Consider the following 18,733-nt stretch of genomic DNA (forward strand, 5'->3'; position numbering starts at 1 on the left):
TTACATGATGTGGCACTTCTCAGCTGATTGCTTGAGGTCCCCCAGGGTGGCCTGGGCCTTGTCCTTGAGTGAGCCGAGATCCAAGCCAGGGAGGCTGGCCAGCTGCCCGAGCACTGAGGCCCTCTCCTCCTCCTCCTCCGTGTCCTCCTCAATCATCTTGGCCAGCTCCCGGGGCAGCTCCACGTCTCCGCCTGCCATCTGGATCTGGCTCTCATCCGTCTCATTCTGAAGGAAAGAGGGTGTGGGGAGGGGGTGGAGGTCTGTAAGGACCCAGGGTTGAGGGGCAGGGAGAGGCCTGGCCGGGGTCCCCGGGCTCCCAGACTCTTGGGCCCCATGTTGCAGTGCGCTCAGCCCCCACCCTCACGCCCCAGGATCACGCACTGGATGGCTGGACATGGAGCCCTTGCACTATCACCTCACCGCACTCGGAGATACTGAAGGACTAGCGCTGCAAGGGAAGACAAAATGAAAAGACCCAGGGGACACATTGTTACAGCCGGTGATGTTGTGTGCTGACTGTTGAAGGATGTAACCAGTAATAGTGATGGGTACCATTTATCAAACACCTGTTATAGGGCTGACATTGAGCTGAGTGCTCTTAATTCTTGTCATAACCCTGGGAGACAGGTATATCGGGGTTTTTTGGTCTGTTTTTGTTTTGGTTTTTTGAGACAGAGTCTCACTCTGTTGCCCGGGCTAGAGTGCCGTGGCATCAGCCCAGCTCACAGCAACCTCAAACTCCTGGGCTCAAGAGATCCTCCTGCCTCAGCCTCCCGAGTAGCTGGGACTCCAGGCGCCCACCACCATGCCCGGCTAATTTTTACTATTTTTAGTAGAGACTGGGTCTCGCTCTTGCTGCAGCTGGTCTTGAACTTCTGAGCTCAAGTGAACCTGCTGCCTTGGCCTCCCAGAGTGCTAGGATTAGAGGCATGAGCCACCATGCCTGGCCGAGACAGGTATATGGATGGTTATCTTCACTTCACAAATAAGCAAATTGAAGCTCAGATAATTTAAGCAAATAACTCACTTTAAATTTAAGTTACTTACTTTAAGTAAGTAACTTGGGGTAACTTAAATTGCCCAAGGTCATACAACTAGGAAGTGGGAGAGCTAGATTCAAACCGATTCCACCGATTCCAATGTCTATGCTTTCTTTGCATAGCACCTACTGATGGCCATTGCACTCCCTGTCCCTCTGGGGGTGCTGGGGGGCTTGGGCTTTCCACTTTGTGTCCTACTCAGTTGCATCCAAGTCTTGCCTCTTCTACTGGCCTCAGAGCTCCCTGATGGCAGGAGTTTCGTCTTTTAAATGCTTAGTGCAAGCATCCGTTCCTACTGGGTTTGCAGCGAGGCAGGCTTTCTGGACTGGTTTTCCCTTCAAGAGACTTCCAAAAGACTGTGCCCTGTGGCGAGTCCGAGGCAGCTGGGGGCTCAGTAAATATTTGTTGAATAAGTGAATGTGATGTTCACATACATGATCTTTTGATTCAAGTGGAAGATCAAGGTCAGGAGTGCTATAGCATTTTACTTGTATTTTCCCCTCAGAGTCTAACACAGTTCTGGGCACACTATGCTGGGAGGGGCTTGTGCTCCTTGGGCAACTGGAGCAGCACACCTACATGCCCATCTGGCGCTGAGGTGCCTAGGGGAGCAGGGGCACACGGGGGTCCTGAGACATACTGCCTGGCTGATGGGCCAGCCACGGGGGTACTTTGCTGCCTGTAGGCAGACTCCATACCCTGGAGGGCAGCCTGGGGTCCTGGAGCAAGTGCAAGCTCAGTATTCACAGGCTTGAGGACTAACCCCAGCTCCATCACTTATTGGCTGTATGACCATAGCCAAGTCCCTTAATCTCTCTGAGCCTCAGTTTGTAGATGTGGGTGATAGCTACCTGGCAGCATTATTGGGGGGTTAGATGAGGATATGAAGATCAAGTACCTGGCACATAAAGGGTGGGACCTTCTCTCCCCGACCCTGCCCTCCATATATGTTCAGAGGCCCCAAGAGCACTCACCCCTGCTGTAAAGTCTATTGCTTTCCAAGAGCACTCATCCGTCCAGTAAGATCTACTGCTTTCTGGGGTTGGGAGGTGGGGGTGAAGGAGAGAAGAGGCCTGGATTTGGCTCAAGAAACACAAACCTGTCAGTATCCTGAGAACTGGGCTTCCCCTCCCCGCCAAGCCGTGGCCCTTGCCTGGGGTTGGTTAATTGTGAATTAATGAATGAATGAACAAGTGAATGAGTCAGGGAGGAAAGGATCTAACCAAGCTCCCTGTGAGTTTATGGCTGAGAACTGCAATATCCAGAATGGGGCGAAGAAGTCCAGGCTTGGGAGCTCAAGGTCCTGGTTGCACCTTGCAGCCCTGGCCAGCTTACCTTGGGCAGCCGGTATTTGTCTCGGAAGTGGCTCCGCAACGTGGCCCGCTCTGCCTTCCTCTGTGTGAACTGCGCATCCCGCTCCATCCTGTGGGGACAGCAGGGGCAGAATCACTGCAAGGGCTGAGAGAAGCAGGGGTCTGTGAGGGAGGGGGTAAGGGGTCTTTGAGTCCTGGCAGCTGCTGCATTGGTCCCTGCGTGTGGTCAGCCTGTGTGTAGCGAGGGCTTTCTGACATGACCGACCTAGGCTAGTCTTTGCTGGCTCTTCCCATCACAGCACACTTTGTGCTCATCTCTGCACCCACCGCTGGGCTGAGCCAGGAGGGAAGGGGAGTTAGCCCATCTGGCTCCCTCTGCAGACTCTAATATTTGTCTCTAGTGGCCTCCGCCCCCATCTTTCTTTCCCTCCCTGAAAAGCTGTGTCGTGTGGGGAAAAGAATTTGAGACAAACGTGGGTTCTCCTCCTAGCTACACCACCATTTTAGGTATGTCCTTGGGTAAATCACTTACTTTCCTCTTCTGTAAAATGGGGATAAGGATTTTGCAACTCACAAAACTGTTATCAGGTTTAAGTGCAATAATAGCTATCAGAATTTACCATGTGCCAGGTGCTGTGCTAAACAGTTTACATGCATTGTCACTTAATCTTCGTAAGGCATTATGATGACCATCTCCATTTTACAGAAGACGAAACGGAGGCACAGAAAGGATAACTTGCCTAAAGTTACCCAGCTAATAAGAAGCAAAGGCAGGATCTGAATCCAAGTGGCCTAGCTGCAGAGTCCAGCCGCTAACTCTACTGGGGTGCCTCTCCGGCCCAGCACTGCTGGCGCACAAGTAGGCTCAGTATCTGTGAGCACCCTCCTCTCAGGATCTGTCTCCATGATTCTCAGCCCCTGTGGCTGCACCGCTTTCCTAAGAGCCTCAGGCTCAGAGGAGCCCCAGTTGGAAGACATAGGCAGCTGGGACCAGATCGGATTAAGGGATTACTTGTTTCGTCAGAAATGCACGTGCACCCCCTCCCCGTCCCAGGCTCTGTCGCCCCTCCCCCCGCTCCCCCTTGGCCGGAGTATGAAGCTGGAGCGGGTCCTGGGTTGGAGATGGGGTGGGTCTGGGGGCAGCCTAGAGGACACCTCCCAGACTCTCACTGTGTCCAGGAAAGTAGGGAAGGGGGGATTGGGGCCTGAGGCTGGCCCAGGGGTGGGCCAAGCCTCTGTGTGTGCGCGCGCGCGGGGGTGAGGGTGGGGGTCGTTGGAACCAGGAAGGGATCCCACTCACTTCTCTTCCACCAGTTGCTTCTGATACTCCTCGTACTCCTCTCGGCTCATGCCCTGCGCTTCGGCCGCCGACTTGTCCCCGTCCCCCTTGTCCTCGCCGCCCCCCAGGCTCCCGGTGAGGTTCTTCAGCTGGCCGCCCACCATGGTCTTCACCATGAACGCCATGGTCTTCGCCGGCCCGGGCACGGGGCGCTTGGTGCCGCGCGCCAAGCACCGGGCACGTCCGCGCCTACTTCAGCACTAGGTCTGGCGGACAGCTCCCGCCGCGGTCCGCGCTGGGCGCCGCCAGCCGCCCGCCCCCGCCTGGGCCCGCCCCCACCTCCCCAAACCCCTCCTCACGGGGGGCGGGGGGCATGCACGGGGCTGGGAAGGCTGGACCACGTGCCCGCTCCCCTCTCCCGCCTCCCCCACGTGCCTCCTTCCACGCCAAGCTCCGCTGGGCACTGCTGACAGCGGATTAGGGCCTGCGGTGGTGGGGTCGCTTCCCTGGGAAGGGGCTGAGCTGGTACACGCCCAGAACCCTGTTCTCTACCCTCCTCCAACTTTCTCCTCTCCTGGGTCACTGATGGCCAGGATTTCAGCTGCAAGATCCGGGTAGCAGCAAGGGGCAAAAACCTGGGGCCCCATCCCGCTCTCTCCTAGCCCCCCACCGACCCGCTGAAAGCAGCAGCTGGGAAAGGGAGGGAGGCCGGAGGGCGAGAGCGGGAATCCCAATTATGGTTCCATGAGGTGGCCTCTCAGAGTTCCTCTGTCACGCGCCTGCCCTGCTGGCCCTGGAGCAGCTTGGAGTGGGGAGGGAGAGTTGTTTGGTGATGCTGGCTGGGCTGGGCCATGAGGGACATTGGGAGATACTGCTCCTTGCTCTGGGTGAATTTGGGGACAGAATTACACACAGTTATGACTCCCTCTCCCTCTGTAGTCCTGGGCTCAAAGCCTGTGGGGTATCTGGTCTTTTGGCACTTGGGCAAGTCCTTGGCCTCCTTGCCTGCCTGGAGCCCACTCCCAGCTGCCTACCCAGAGGAGGTGGACGCCTTCGCAGAGACTAAGGTGAAGCTGGAAGGTAAATGAGGATATCAAAGCACTGGCAAAGGGAAATCACCTTTAATAAGGTGGGAGCTCACCAAAAGCTGAGGTGTGGTAGGAGCTGGGCACCAGAGACAGAGGATACTGGCCAAGCCCTCTCCCACCCCAGACACTGCCTGCCTGCCCGGGATGAGCAGCGGCTTCCAGGTGGGTCAGGCATGCATGCTGGGGGGCAGCGGCTGCCTCCTCAGAGCCCCCGGGGCCCTAGGGATGTGTGCCGCAGGAACCGGAGGAGGGCTGCCTATGGACAGGCACTCCCAAAGGCTCTTGTCCCGCTCCTGTCTGCTGCCAGAGAGAGAAGAGGTTATCTGGGTCTCTGCCTTCTGGGCTTTTGAAACCAAGACTGTCACAGTTGCCTGGCTCCGCTCACTGCACCAGTCTCCCCTGCTCTGGGACCTTCTGTGTCTCCCTTGGCCTGCCACAGAAGGTCCACACTTTCCCCCTGGCATTTAAGGTCTGCGCAGGTGGCTCTAGGCTTACTACCACCCTTGCACCCCTAAGTATGTGCGTAGCCCGTGATCATTCCACCTTGTGCCTTTTAAAGCTGAACATATTTCAGTCCTTCTCTAGGACCGTCCCAGCCCGCACTGACGCTGCTGGTCTTGAAATTCCACCAGGAGGGGCTGTCAGTCCCATTTCTGAGGCCCTTAGCACACCCACATCTCTGAAGGGTGCACATTCATGCAGTAAATAAGCACCAGGAAAAATGAGTGACCTCCCCCCACCTTTTCAATTCTCTCTGCCCAATTTCACAAACTGGTCCCGCCCTTTGCTCCAACAGTACTGAACTTGCCACTTTTTCTCCAAAATATTATGGTTCTTTTTCATGCCTCTGTGTCTTTTTCCATGCTGTTGCCCCTGCATTAATGCCTTTACCTATCTTGTCAGGCTGGAAAACTCTTGGTTGCCTTGATGGCCCATATCAAGTGTCCCTTCCAGGCCGATTCCCTGGTCCCGTCAGGTTAGATCACGTGTTTTCTCCTGCACTCCTACAGCCCCTGAGCTTCCTGCCATCATGGCACTGACTGCTCGGGGTGATACTGTCAGTTACTTGTCAGTTTCTCACTCCAGAGAGTGAGCTCTGGGAGGGAAGGACCCAGATGGGGCTGGGGCCTGAGCAGATGGGCAGTAGTGCCTGGAAAAAGAATTCGTCCTGGCTTGCCCTGTGCTCTTTGCTGTCTGGGGACTAGGTGGGTCCCCTCTGGGCCTCAGTGCCCTCCCCTCCAATTGAATGGCTGCAGCCCAGAACCAAGAGATGCTGGGTGGAATGGGAAGTCCTGCCCACAGGGAGGCCCACCTGAAGTGCACGTAGCAGAAGAAGCCTACAGTCTGAATGAGGAGGAAGAAGAGGAAGAGGCCGGGCCGCAGGCATGAGAAGGCCCCTGGGGGCCAGCCAGGTGTGCGGAGAGCCTTGGCTGCTGCTTTCTGAAAGGGCAAGTCCAAGGTCCTGCCTCAGCTTCTCATCCAGGAGGGAGGGGACCTAGAATCTGGGCCATGTGTGTGCTCTCTCTGTTTTCCTTCCCCAGGCTTGGGGCCACTGGCTCTCATCCAGGAACCTGGAGAAGGGGCAGCTACAAAGCTGCCTCCCCGACCCCAGCTCCCTTGGCTCCATCTGGGGACAGCAGGGAGGGCCTGGGGCCTGGAATCATCAAAGGCTCAAAAGAAGAGAAAGAGAGAAGCAGAGAGCAAAAGACCGGGTGAGGGCGAGGGCAAGAGCAGGACGAGACAGGGGTGTGGGGAAGAACCCACTCCACCAGCCCACCCCATTTCGCTTCTGGACACTGGGGGTTGGACCAGGGGCTCTCCAGGGCCCTGCTGATGCTGAGTCTGTGGGACTCTCCCGAGAGCAGAGGGCAGAGAGGGCGAGATCTGTGTCCTTGCGTGTGGGCATGCACACACAGACACAGCTGTGCCTGCCAGGCGTCCTGGGCGGGGAGGGCAAGGGCAGGAGGGGCCTGGGGGCTGCAGGGGTGCTGGAAGAAGGGTGGCTGAGCCTGGACCTCAGGGATGGGGCCCCTATGCAGCTCGATACTGCCGCCTCACCACTGGGCTCCGAAGGTCCTTGTGCAGGAGGCTCAGGATCTGGTCCAGCTCTAGGAAATGATGCTCGGCACCCACAGGCAGGTAGACCCCGGCTTCTGAGGCCATGCGGGCTGCTGCCTCCCTAGTGGGGGTGGAAACCAAAGGAGATGACTCATTACCCCTTCTGGTTGCACCCAAATCACCTAATCATTTCCCATAATCCCTAGGGGCAGCACAGGGGTGGGGAACAGGCACCACCCAGGGGGCCTCTTCCTGGGGGCTGGTCTTTTCACCCCAAACCTTCTTCCTAGATCCTGAGACAGCTTTAGCTCAGGTAGGGATCTCCCTAAAGCCCAGCCTCCCCTGGGCTCTGCCTTCCAGCCCCGGCCCCCAGGGGACTGAGTTCCTTTCCCTCTTCCCACGGACCAGCTCAGGCTTCTAGATGTGTGTGGGGGGCAGGGTTAGGCTTCAGGCACAGCAGCCAGCCTGAAGCCTCCTCCTCCCAGGCATCCCCAGTGCTCCCCGTACACCCAGGGCTCTGTGGGTAGCCCCAGAGGCCTGGTCTGGAGTGGATGCTGGGAGGCTGAAAGGGGCAAAACGAAGGCAGGGACCGCCTCCTCCAGCTGGCCTGATCTTGGCTGGGCACCGTCCAAGAACCCCCATCAAAATGTCCCCTCCTTCCAGGAGCTGTCACTGAAGGAAGGCTCAGATTTACCAACCCTCGCTGGGGCGGGAATGTCTCACCGGGGCCTTCATGTTGGGCTTCTCCCAGAGAGAGTTGCTTTTGAACTAGGACTTTCAAAACTTTAAATTTGATTCAGTTAAATTCAAGTCAACTCAACAAACCTAACTCCACCCCCAGCCCTTCCAATTGCCAGGCTTTGTGCTGGGTGCTCAGGAAATGACAAAAGGAATGAAGGGCGAATGGAGGAATTTCAGGAAGAGGAGCAAGGTGCAGGGGGTCCCCCAGGTCCCTCTCCTCCCCCTATCCCTTACCGCATCTCTTGCAGGGTCTGGAGCAGAGTCCGCTGTCCATGGAGCAGGGCACTGACTTTGGCGGAGTCCTACAGGAGAGCCAGCCTCTTGTCTAGCGCCCAGGGCACAGCCCCTCTCTTCTGAGGCCACCGTCCCCAGGAATACTGCAGCCTCCTCCTCTCGGAGGCCTTGCCAGATTACCGGGGCCGCCTCATTCTGGACACACGGAGCTTATCTGATCCCCCGTCCATCCGGGTTTCTGCTTCCCGCCCCCTTCCCAAACCCCTCTCCCTAAAGGTGATTGTTTCCCGCAACAGTGGCCACCCATGGGCTTTCTCAAAATCCCTCCCCTTTCTAAAAGTGGCCCTGTCCCCTGAAGGAGGCACAGGCCCAGCCCAGTCCTGTCTGCCCCCTTCTCCCAGGGCACCATCCAAGCTGGGGCCAGTGCTGGTCAACACCCAGTGCTTGGGTCCCTGCCTCGCTGAGTGACCTGCAGAGGTGGCCGGTGAAACCTGGCAGGAGGGGTGCAGGGCCTCAAGGTAGGATCAGAGAGGCCTGGCCCTGGAGCGAGGGCCCCCTCCCCTCTTCCCCACTCCAGCAGCCCAGCCTAAGCTGCTCTGGCGCGAGGACACAGATTAAAACCTTGAACTGTCAAAGCCTACGGGAGCTGCGGGCCCCCTCTGCCCAGTGCCTAGCACCTTGGCTGAGTTCAGCTCCCAGGCCCCCAGGCTGGGCATGACCTGAGGCAGGACTCCCTGGGGGAGGAGCCAGATGGCACTGGGGTTGAAATGAGGATTTTCATGCAACTGAGCATTAAGCAAGCTGTATGCAAATACATGTGAAGCTACATGCAAATTAGCACCTAGTCTATTTCTGTCATTCATCTACAGACCCGAGTCCAAATACCTGGCATCTCCTTTCCCCAGCCCCAGCTCTGTGGTTCTGTGGGCACTTGCTTGTGCAGAGATGCCCTCCTGTATGCTGCCCTGTCCTGTCCTGTGACCTGCGGCATTTCACCCCCTCCCCTCTTCCCTCCAGAACTTGGGTGGGGGGCTGGTTCCTGGCTGTAGCGCCTGCTCCTCTTTCAAGGCTGCAGGTGGAGCCTTGGATGTCAGAAGGGTCACTCACCCAGCTGCCCTCAGGCCTGGCCTGGCCTGGGGCCCCCATCTGCTTCTTCCATTGCCTGTCAGCCTGGGCCAACTGCTCGGAGAGGCCCTGGAGAGCCTGCAGGACCCGGCTGTGTCTGCTCAGCGTCTCCTCCAGGTCAGAGAGCCTTTCCCCTGGGGATTGGAGCAGAGCTGGGCTGGGCAGCTGGGCTGGGGCAACACAGCCTATCTCTGGGGGGCATCTTGGAGAGGGTTGTCAGAAGGCATGGCTGCTGCCTCCAAGACCCTTCCCAGGAAAATGCATCTGGGTTGGGAGGCGGGGCTAGGACAGAACACCTGGGCCCCAGGTCCCACTTAGATATGGCCTCCCCAGGCCTCCATCTCCCCGTTGGTTAAAGGACTGCTGGTTCTAAGGGAAGAGGATCCTGTGACTCAGATGGGCCCCTGCCCCACCTGCCTACTCCCTGGGTCCCTACCATCTCCTGGAGCTTCAGAGTCTGGCTGTGGAGTTGTGTCCTCCCTGGTGCCCAGGGCCAGCCTTGCCTGCAGCCGTTCCAGCTGCCTCTGCAGGCGGAGCTGCTCCATCTCCAGGGAGGGCAGAGGAGGAGGCTGCAGGAGGAAGAAAGGGGGGCCTGGGACCCGTGGGAGATCTAGGGGCTCCCCCACAAGCCAGTCTCCCTCCCTGACCAGACATGCTCCCCAGCCAGGGAAGAGCTCTCAGCTCGGCCACCCAGCCCTGCGGGCTCCAACCCTCCGAGCTCCAGCCCTCTGAGCTCTGCACCTGTGCAGATCCCCACAACCTCCCCTCCCGCTGCAGCCGGGGCCTGGGCACGCTGCTCCTCCGGTCCTTCCAGCCTATCTCCTCCAAGCAGCCTGCCCCGATCCCCTGGCTAGCTCAGACCCCCTCTCTCTGCTCCCATGGCCTCCTGCACCTTTCGAGACCCAGCTCTGATCACTCTGAACTGTGATGTAACAACGTGGCCCTGCCAGCCTGGGAGGCCTTGAGAACGGGGCCCGGCCCCAGCACTGCCCAACACGAGGCCTGGCCTGCGCGGAGCTCAGAGGACAGGTGGGGAGAGGGCTGGAGTGGCAGGCTTGAGGGCACTAGGACACGGACAAGGGAAGTGTCCCTGGCTGGCCTCTCCCAGGTGGCCAGGGTGGCATCACCTCTGGGCTCGGCTCGCTGAGACTGAAGGTCAGGAAGGACAGGATGTCATGATCACCTGGAAGGGAGTGGATGGAGAAGAAATATGACCACTTCACCCAGAGCCCCTCCCTTGGCCCTCACCCCAGTCCCCATCGCACCCCAGGGAGGCAGCTCTCGGGCCCTTGTCTTGCTCACATCACAGGACGGGTGAGGGGGGCAGACGAGTAGAGGGGTGGATTGGCTGTGAGGGTTGAACCTCACACTCAGCAGAGATGGGCCCCCATGAGTGGGAAAACTGGAAATCACAAAACACCCTGGGCTAGAGCCCTGGTAGCAAAGTGAGTAATACACACCCTCAGGCGCCAGAGTACAGATGCTACTGGCAGAGGCACCCTCGCAGTGGCTGCCTCCCTGGTGTGGCTCTGACCATGTCGTGCTCCTCCTCCAAAACCTTCCATGGCTCCCCAGTACCCAGTGTCTAAAGACTAAGTCCTGGCATTCAAAGACTCCGACTCCCCTGCTGTCCACCTGCAGGACCCTCCATGGCTCTCTATCGCATCACTCCTCTTTGCTCCATTTCCCTAGATATTCCTCGTGGCTGTCCCTCTTCTACCTGCCCCACAGCTCCCACCTGGGGGCACCTATGGGGCCAACACTGGAATACAAGCTTCTCTTGTTTTATCCCATTTGAGACTTCCAAGTCTCAAGGCAGACGTGACTTGTCCCGATGGCCACAGAGCCCCAGAGAGGACTCAGGACTGGCCCAGGTCACATGGTGGGGAAGTGGCCAGCCCACACACAGCGCTCTGGGGAAGGTGTGCTCAGGACGATGCATTAGTCCCCACTCTGCTCTTACCTGCCCAGTGGGCTCCTCACCTGCCAGCGTGCTGGTGGCTGCCGAGACCCCAAAGAAACCTCCAGGGACCAAAAGCAGGGGCCCCACATCCACACAGACCTCATCCGGATCGCTGGGAGTGAGGCCGCTGTTCAAGGACACCTGAGGGGCGTGGAGGGAGTGAGGTCCCTCTGCTCCCCCGACCCCAGCAGTGGGGCATCGTCCTGCCCTCTGACTCGTGGGCTGCCGTGCAGGGCAGACGGCCACAGGGCTTGGTGCCAGAATGGCACGGAGGTGACCTGCACGCCTGGTCTCAAGTTGGCCCTTCCACACCTGTGCTCTGTGTGAGTGTTAGGAGCCTGTGTCGGGTGCAGGAGCCCAGGTGGGTGTTGACTCGCATGGGCCAGGGACCCTGCGCGGTGCCCAGGCGCCAGTCTGTTGGGGCACCCACATGCAGCACCTCTGTCCCCGGGGCCCTGTATTCCGCACTCCCCACCTGGAGGACCCCAAAAGCAGGAGGGGCCACTCACACGCAGCCTCTGCTGCCAGTAGGTGATCCTCACTCTGAAGGGGTGTGGCCGGTTCCGGAAGTCCCGATGACAGGAGCCCAGCACCCAGCCAGCTCCGTCCCTGTGGGCACTTGGAATCCAGCCGGGTCACGCAGGACCCAAGGGCTGGCTGGTGAGGGAAGTCCTAGAAGCCACTCTGCCCAGTGCTTCCCCACTGGGGGTGGCACTGCCGTGGGGAAGGGGTGAGCTGGTATGGGACCTGTTGTCTAGCTTGAGTCTCTCTTGCTGTCGTCTGCTCTCTTAGCAGGAGGGAGAAGGGCAGGGGAGCAAGCCCTGCCTGGCAGAACGTTGGAACCTGGAGTCTACAGAGGAAGGGGCAGGGGCCGCCCTGCGACGCTTCCCCAGGGGGACAGAGGCCTGGATCAACAGTGGGTTTCTGCCCTCCATCCTCCAACCCACCACCTCTCCCTGTTGTCCTTTCCCCCAAGTCCCCACGCCTCTGGCTAGAGCTTCTTTCTCCTCTCCCTGCTGCCGCGGCTCAGACTGTGGCAGGACAGACTCAGGGCAGATGACATGGGACATGTCCTCGTGGCCAAGGACAATATGACAGCCCACCTTCCCCACGGGGTGGCGCAGCAGGCTCTGGGGAATTAGAAGAAGAGTGTGGAGTTCTGAGTGTCTCTGGGCCCACGGGACAGGGGCGCACAGACACTGCGACACTATGGGCGTGTGGCTCATGCCAGGGCAGCTGGCCTTGCCGCCCTCAGCCCAGAGGGAGGCAGCACAGAGCGGCCGCCTGGGTTTGCACTCCCAGCTGCGTGACCTTGGCGAGTTACCTCATCCTCCCGAACCCAGGTGCTCCCGTCTTTAAAACGAGGAGGAGGAGGACGATAAGTGAAAGTGGCTGGTAACCGTCTTACGAGGGTAGCTAAGACAGGGCCTGCGAAGGGCCTGGGGCTGGCCTGGCTGCAGCAAGCTCAGCGCCACCAACGCCAGCAGTTCGTATGACTGTCACGGGTTGAGGGAGGTTTGCTGAGAGACACGGACAAACCGGCCCAGCTACTGGAGGCCGGGGAGGGACAGAAGCCACAGAAGCCACGTCATCTGGGGAAGGGAAGGAGCAGCTGGTGCGGGGAAGGGCGTGGACCCTCCACAGGCGAGTCTGGGCTGGATGTCAGCTCTGCACCCAGCTGTGTGACCTCGGGCGTGTCACCTCACCTTTCTACCCCCCCTGCAAATGGGGACTAGTAGTACTTCCCCCTTGTCAAAGTGTCGGGGATGAGATGAGATAATGGGGTAGACACGCTTATCGCAGGCCGCAGCCTGTGTCATTTCCCCTGGGCTGTTGGGGTGGTTCCTGGTTCCCAGGGACGGGGAGCAAAGTCTGGTCCTGGGGCGCCAGGGGCACAGCTGAGACTGAGTGGGCGAGAGTCCCAGGGGGACAGCCACCAGCTCAGAGTGAAAGGCCAGCAGGGGTGACAGCTCCAGGAGGGGCGGGCTCCCTGCCGGAGCCCCTCTGGCCCAGGAATGGGGGGCAGTCCCAACAGGCCTTACCCAAGCTGCTCATAGGGGGCGTGCCCATCACTGGCCAGCACATGGATGACAGGGCTGTTCTGCATGGGGGTGACAATCAGCCTGAGCCGTGGGCACAGGAGGAGGGTGAGGGCACGGGCGGGCAGGTGGGTAGGAGACCACTACTCACCTGGGTATCCTCGGCAGAGGTGTCGAAGAAGATCGCGATGCCGTCCCACGGGGCCAAGCCCCCCAGCACAGAGCCTACATGGCCCCTGTCCCGGGTGTACCACACGACCTGCGGGTCCCCGATCCCTCAGCTCAGGGGTCCCTGCAGGGCACTGGAACCCCAGGGCTCATTGCCCACCTCCCTGATCCACCCTCCTCTGTCGAGCCTGAGTGGGGCCACTCACCATGCCCTGGGCTCCCCGGCGCCCCGGCTCGGTCAGGCGCCCCGGCTCGGTCACCCTCATCTGCGTCTCCACCTCCCAGGCGGAGAAGGGCACAGAGGCCCTGCTCCACACGGCGCCACTGCGGTGCCTCATGGACGGCGCCAGCCGCACTTCCCCCAGGCCCGGGATGGCGTCTGTGGACCAGGGCAGGTCAGGACCCCGGCCCGCTACACCCCTGCGTCCCCTCCACTGTCGGGGCTGGCTTCAGGAGGAGGAAGGAGAACACTCAATAACGGCCACTGGTCAGACGCAGGAATCCACCGAGAAGTGGGAACCAGAGCCCAGCGCAGCCGGAGGGGCCGGTGCCAGGGAGGACAGCGGATGCCAGCACGGACTGCGTCCTCCCTTAAGCCCCACCTCAGTCTGCGGTGTCTGTTTTTATAAGACCCCATTTTACAGATGAGGAAACTGAGACTCATAACAGTTAAGGCACTGAGTGGATTGGAATTCATCTCCATCTGTCTCCAAAGTGCAGCTTTTCCCACCACGGGCGAGGTTTGTGTCTGAGCCCTCCTATTTCTCGGATGAGGAAACTGAGGCCGTGTGAGGGAAGAGGCAGTGCCTGCGACCACAGAGCGCAGCGGAGCACTTGGGAGAGAAGAGGCAGCCTGCCCGGGACTGCAGGCTGGGGAGCTTGGGGGGACGCGAGGGCGGGCTCCTGGGGGAGGGGACCTGGGGCGTTCCAGGGTGACAGCAGGAACGCCAGGGCGCAGGGGGGAGCCGGCCGGGGCGTGAGGAACGGGCGGAGCGTGTGGGTGAGGAGGGTCCTGGCGGTGGCAGGGTGGGCAGAACGGAGCCTGTATGACGGGGAGGAACGGGGAGAGAAACTGAGGCGACTTGGCAGGAACCAGAAGGGCATTCAGAGCCCTACTCCAGCTGTCTTTCTCCCTCCCCCGCCAGGCTGGAACCTGGCCCAGGCCCAGACCCTGCCAGGACTTCCCAGAGGATGCTAATCCCGCCTGTTTGCCCTGCAAAGGCCAGGCTGGGGGCAGGGAGGCTCAGAGAGTGCAAGGCCAGAAGTCCTGGGGCTCCCAGAAGCTGCCACTGCCTCTGAAGTGACTTTCAGGAGGCAAGGGCTGCCCGCTGCCCGCTGCCCTTATGCATTCAGCCTCGCGTGGGTCGGTCGCGCCACCTCGCTCCAGACTGCGGGCTCCTGGAGCCTGACTCAGCCCTGTGTCTCTGGGCTGGGCACAGAGGAGCATCAGGGTGAGTGAATAGACAATGGACACAGACTGGGTGACCTTGGAGAATGTGCCTCTGCTCCCCCACATGATCTGTGACAGCCCAGACCTGGCAAGGCCAAGAGCAGTGAGTGGTATACAGGCCCTGCCCTCCTGGCTCGGAGGCAGGGCCTGGCTTGGTGCTGTGAGAGACAGCCCACCCCATCCACCTCCTGCGCCTCTGGGAAGGACTGGAAGAAAGACCCTACTGACAGAGCCTGTCATTTTAAAGGGGTATTTTGTTCTGGTCTCAGTTAGGAATCATGCCGTTTCTCAGAACTTACATCTCATAGAAATACACAGCTGATCTGCTTTCTCTTTTTGCTTTGCCTATTGGGAGGCTCTGAGCTAAATCCATGGCCCAACTTCAGAGTTGAGCTCTCACAGCATACGTTTTGGAAACTGGACTCATTTCATGTCCCATCCTAACCCTCAGTCTTATTCTTCTTGCTCACTCCTAATTTAAGTTCCTCTCTATTGTATAGGTCCTTGTAAGTCACAAATCCCTTTTGGAACAAGATCAGGCAGAAGACAGACTCTTTATAGGTCTGGGTTTGGAAGGCCCTGAACACAGACCCATGGGCTAAGATGCTCTCTTACCTGCTTCCGCCCCCAACATGCATACAGGGAAGTGGCTGCTCTGGCAAAACAGCCAGACACGAGGATGCCTCCCTGCAGGTGGTCCCTCGGTTCTCATGGACAGCGCAGGCGGACAGGATGGAGCCGGGAGCCTGGGGCTTTGTGCTGGTCCAAGTTACCTTGTTTCTGTACCTGGGACTTAGTGTGTGAGCATGTGTACGTGTGTGCGTTCACAGATTCAAGAGGCAGAGGAAGGGGAGGGTCCAAGGAGAGGCAGAGGAGGAGAGAGAAGTCCCAGGGCAGAGAAGCAGAGAGCAGAAGCTGAGATTGGGTGTGGTGGAGCAGGAGACCAGCCTGGGAAGGGTCCTGAGGCCCCTGGCACTGTCTGCGCCAGGCCCTGCCCACCCTGGACAGAGGCTGGCCCTGGCAGGCCCGTCTCCTACCGAGTTGCAGCCCCTCCAGCATGCTGAGGGACCCTGGGCATGGCTGGCACCCACCCCTGCCCTCACCTCCGTGGTGGCTCCAGAAGGGTATTCCAGCCCCGGGCAGTGCCAGCCTTGGGCCTTTGAAGCTGAGCTTGTACTCAAACCTGCGCCGAGGAGGACGCCCCTGGCCAGCGCCGTGGGGGGCCAGGAGCAGGAGGAGGCACAGCAAGGCATCTGGGTCGCTGACCACCGGCATTGTCTCGGGAGCTGCTGTCCAGGCCGGTGGTAGACTGTAGCTGGGAGGCCAGGGAGGGGCTCCTGGGACCCGGCCAGGCAGGGAGGAGCTTGGCACTGGCAGGAGCTGGGTCTTGGCACTGTCCTTTCCCTCCCTCCCTCCCCGACACAGACATCCTGTTCCTTCCAGGCCGGCTCTCTGGCCTGCGCCTCCTTCACCTCCAGCCTGGTGTGGGCAGCCCCTTGCCAACCCGAGCTCTGCCCCTGCTCCTGGCGCAGGCCACCTTCCCACCTCCCCTCGGCTCCAGCAGCTGGGGGGTGTGCTGGGGGAGATACACAGGCCCCACCCTTCAGCAGCCCTGGCCTCTCCTCCCTGTTGTGGGGACGGCCACCGTGTCCTGCCTCTCTCCCTGCTCGTGGCTGTTCCGACTACCTGGCTGTCCGCCCACCTACCCTTCTCTCCTTCTCAGCCTCCCCTCCCCAGCGGTGACGCTCAGTTCTCTCCTGTATCCCCAAAGCTCACCCTTCCAAGCACCCTGGTTCTCTCAACAAATGCATTCCATGAAAAAGAAAGGGAGTCTCGAGAGACAGAGCGAATAAATGCAATGTGTGGACCTTGTTTGGGGACACATTTTAACTCATCTATTGGGCAAAAAGTGAAACAATTGGGGAAATTTGAACAACAGATACTAGATTATATTAAGGAATTACTGTTAAAATTTTTAGGAATAATATGGTATTGTGGTTATGTTTTGAAAGTCTTTTGGAGAAACATACTAAAGCTTTGTGGATGAATTGCTACGTCTGGGATTTGCTTCCAAATATTCCAGGGCCTGGGGGTGCGGGTGGGGTGTAGATGACACCCAATTGATCTTGAGTTGGTAACTGCTGAAGCTGGGTGGTGGGATGAGGGGTTCATTATACTCTTCTCCCTACTTATATATGTTTGGAGATTTTCATAATAAAAGTTTTTTTGTTTTTTTGGTTTTTTTTGAGACAGAATCTCACTCTGTTGCCTGTACTAGAGTGCGGTGGCGTCAGCCTAGCTCACAGCAACCTCAAACTCCTGGGCTCAAGCAATCCTCCTGCCTCAGCCTCCCGAGTAGCTGGGACTACAGGCATGTGCCACCATGCCCGGCTAATTTTTTCTATATGTATTTTCAGTTGTCCGGATAATTTCTTTCTATTTTTTAGTAGAGACGGGGTCTCGCTTTTGCTCAGGCTGGCCTCGAACTCCTGACCTTAAGTAATCCTCCCGCCTTGGCCTCCCAGAGTGCTAGGATTACAGGCGTGAGCCAGCGTGCCCGGCCATAAAAGTTTTTAAAAGGTAGGAAATCCTATATTTCATATATTTTCATCCAAATAAAGTTCGTTTTTCCAGAGTGACTCATTTGCCAAGAATTCTGGATAGCTGAAGTTTTACTGTGCTTTGTACGTTCCCAGCAGGATTCAGTCACTGAAGCTCTACAAATCGCTTAAAATCAAGGTTCTAAGTGGGAAATTGTAGGATATGCTAAAAGAAACCACTTCTCAACACTAAGCCCTCAACCGCCTCCACCTGCTCCCGTTCCCGTCACAGTCAAGCTGATGCCAGGTGGTCCCACTCCGTCCCGGCCACCTGGCCTCCACCCGATCCTGGAGCCCCCGCCTTCCCACTGCTGCCCCCGCCATGCCCCATGAAATGCTCTAGCAAGGCCTGAGCAGTGACCCGGTGCTCTGGACTCGGCGGACTCTTCTCCATCCGGCCTCTGCCAAGAGAAATGCTACCGACACCCACCCGTCACTAAAGCCACCCCCTCCTGTGCCCTGAGCCCCTCCAGTGCTCACCTGCTTCTCTCCCTGTCCCTAGCTGCTCCCTTTGCTACTCCCTTGCCAGCTGCTATCCCACCGTGGCCCCTTAAGTTCAGCCCCAGGGCTTGCCCCTCACTCCCTGTTCCCTGCCCAGGCCCGGCCAGGCCCGCTCATGGCCATGGCTTCGGGAACATCTACTTCCAGCCCAGCCTCTTCCTGGAAGGTCGGAATGAATGTCTTTCTCTGCAGGGGACATCTCTGCTTGGGTGTCAGGGCTCCAGACGTCATGTCTCAACTGAATTCCTCTTCTCCAGCCCCCCCCATCGTCCTCCAGGCCTCGGTCTCATGGACCGCACCACCCTCACCCCACCCTTCCCGCTGCCTCACCCCTGCCTCCGGCCAGCAGCAAGCTCTGAAACCTGCTCTTGCCGCTGTCATAATTTGTTACCTTGTTCCTTAATCTCTCTGGGCCTGTTTATCTGTAAAATGGGGACACGAGTAGTGTTAATATATACCTCCAAGAGTTGTCGGAGGTCACACAAGATAACACGGGTAAGGGGCTGAGAACAGGGCCTGGCGGCCAGCGCAGTGTCAGTCGTGCTCACCCCCCACCACCCCTGCTTCTCCAGCCGGCCGCCCATCGCCCCTGCTCAGCTGCCCGCAGCCTCCCGCCGTCCTGCCGTCTCCAGGCCAGACTGCCGCCGGAACGATCCACAGTACAGATCTGGGCGTGTCACTCCGGTGTCCTAAACCTTTGTGCGGTCGAGCTCCTCACTGGGCCTGCAAAGGAGGGTGGGGTCCGGCCCTGCTTTCTCTCGGGACTCACCTGATCCCAGACCACGCCCCTTGGCACCTGAGCCGCAGCCACGCCGACAGCCTGTTGCACCTCACCGCCTTTGCCCAGGCAGTGGCCTTCCTTTGCCAGGAATGCCCTTACTCCGTCCCTGTCATCCTCTGATGTCTGAGTAGCCACCCATGTCTGCTGCTGCCTCGGCCCCACTGCTGGGTGCTGGCAGTGGGTGACACCCCGCCAGATTTCTGGGCACCAGTGTGAGTCCTGAGAGGGTCCCCCCATCAGTCCATGAGCTCCTCAAGGGTAGGACCTACGTCTTGCTCGTCCAGGGTGAGCCACCGGCCAGCACCAAGCGGCCAGCACCAAGCGACGGGAAAGATGAGAGCAAAATACAGAAA

At 59.0% G+C, this 18,733-nt stretch overlaps 2 protein-coding genes across 2 annotated transcripts; both read right to left on the reverse strand.

The window, feature by feature from the left end:
* On the reverse strand, window positions 1-3,817 carry CPLX3 (complexin 3). Its single transcript, XM_069457432.1, has 3 exons — window positions 3,654-3,817; window positions 2,376-2,463; window positions 1-225 (listed from the first exon to the last, which is right to left on the reverse strand). The coding sequence occupies exons 1-3, from the start codon at window positions 3,815-3,817 to the stop codon at window positions 1-3; spliced, it is 477 nt and encodes a 158-aa protein (XP_069313533.1).
* A 1,070-nt stretch (window positions 3,818-4,887) lies between these two features.
* On the reverse strand, window positions 4,888-15,773 carry LMAN1L (lectin, mannose binding 1 like). The gene is made up of 14 exons (XM_069457445.1): window positions 15,602-15,773; window positions 13,255-13,427; window positions 13,032-13,139; window positions 12,884-12,942; window positions 11,351-11,450; window positions 10,862-10,982; window positions 10,006-10,061; window positions 9,315-9,447; window positions 8,827-9,012; window positions 8,210-8,265; window positions 7,754-7,821; window positions 6,779-6,899; window positions 6,033-6,160; window positions 4,888-5,017 (listed from the first exon to the last, which is right to left on the reverse strand). Exons 1-14 carry the CDS (start codon window positions 15,771-15,773, stop codon window positions 4,888-4,890), a joined length of 1,611 nt encoding a protein of 536 aa, XP_069313546.1.
* Window positions 15,774-18,733: the final 2,960 nt, after the last annotated feature.

The sequence above is a fragment of the Eulemur rufifrons genome, chromosome 2 (assembly GCF_041146395.1).
Source record: "Eulemur rufifrons isolate Redbay chromosome 2, OSU_ERuf_1, whole genome shotgun sequence".
Taxonomy (NCBI): domain Eukaryota; kingdom Metazoa; phylum Chordata; class Mammalia; order Primates; family Lemuridae; genus Eulemur; species Eulemur rufifrons.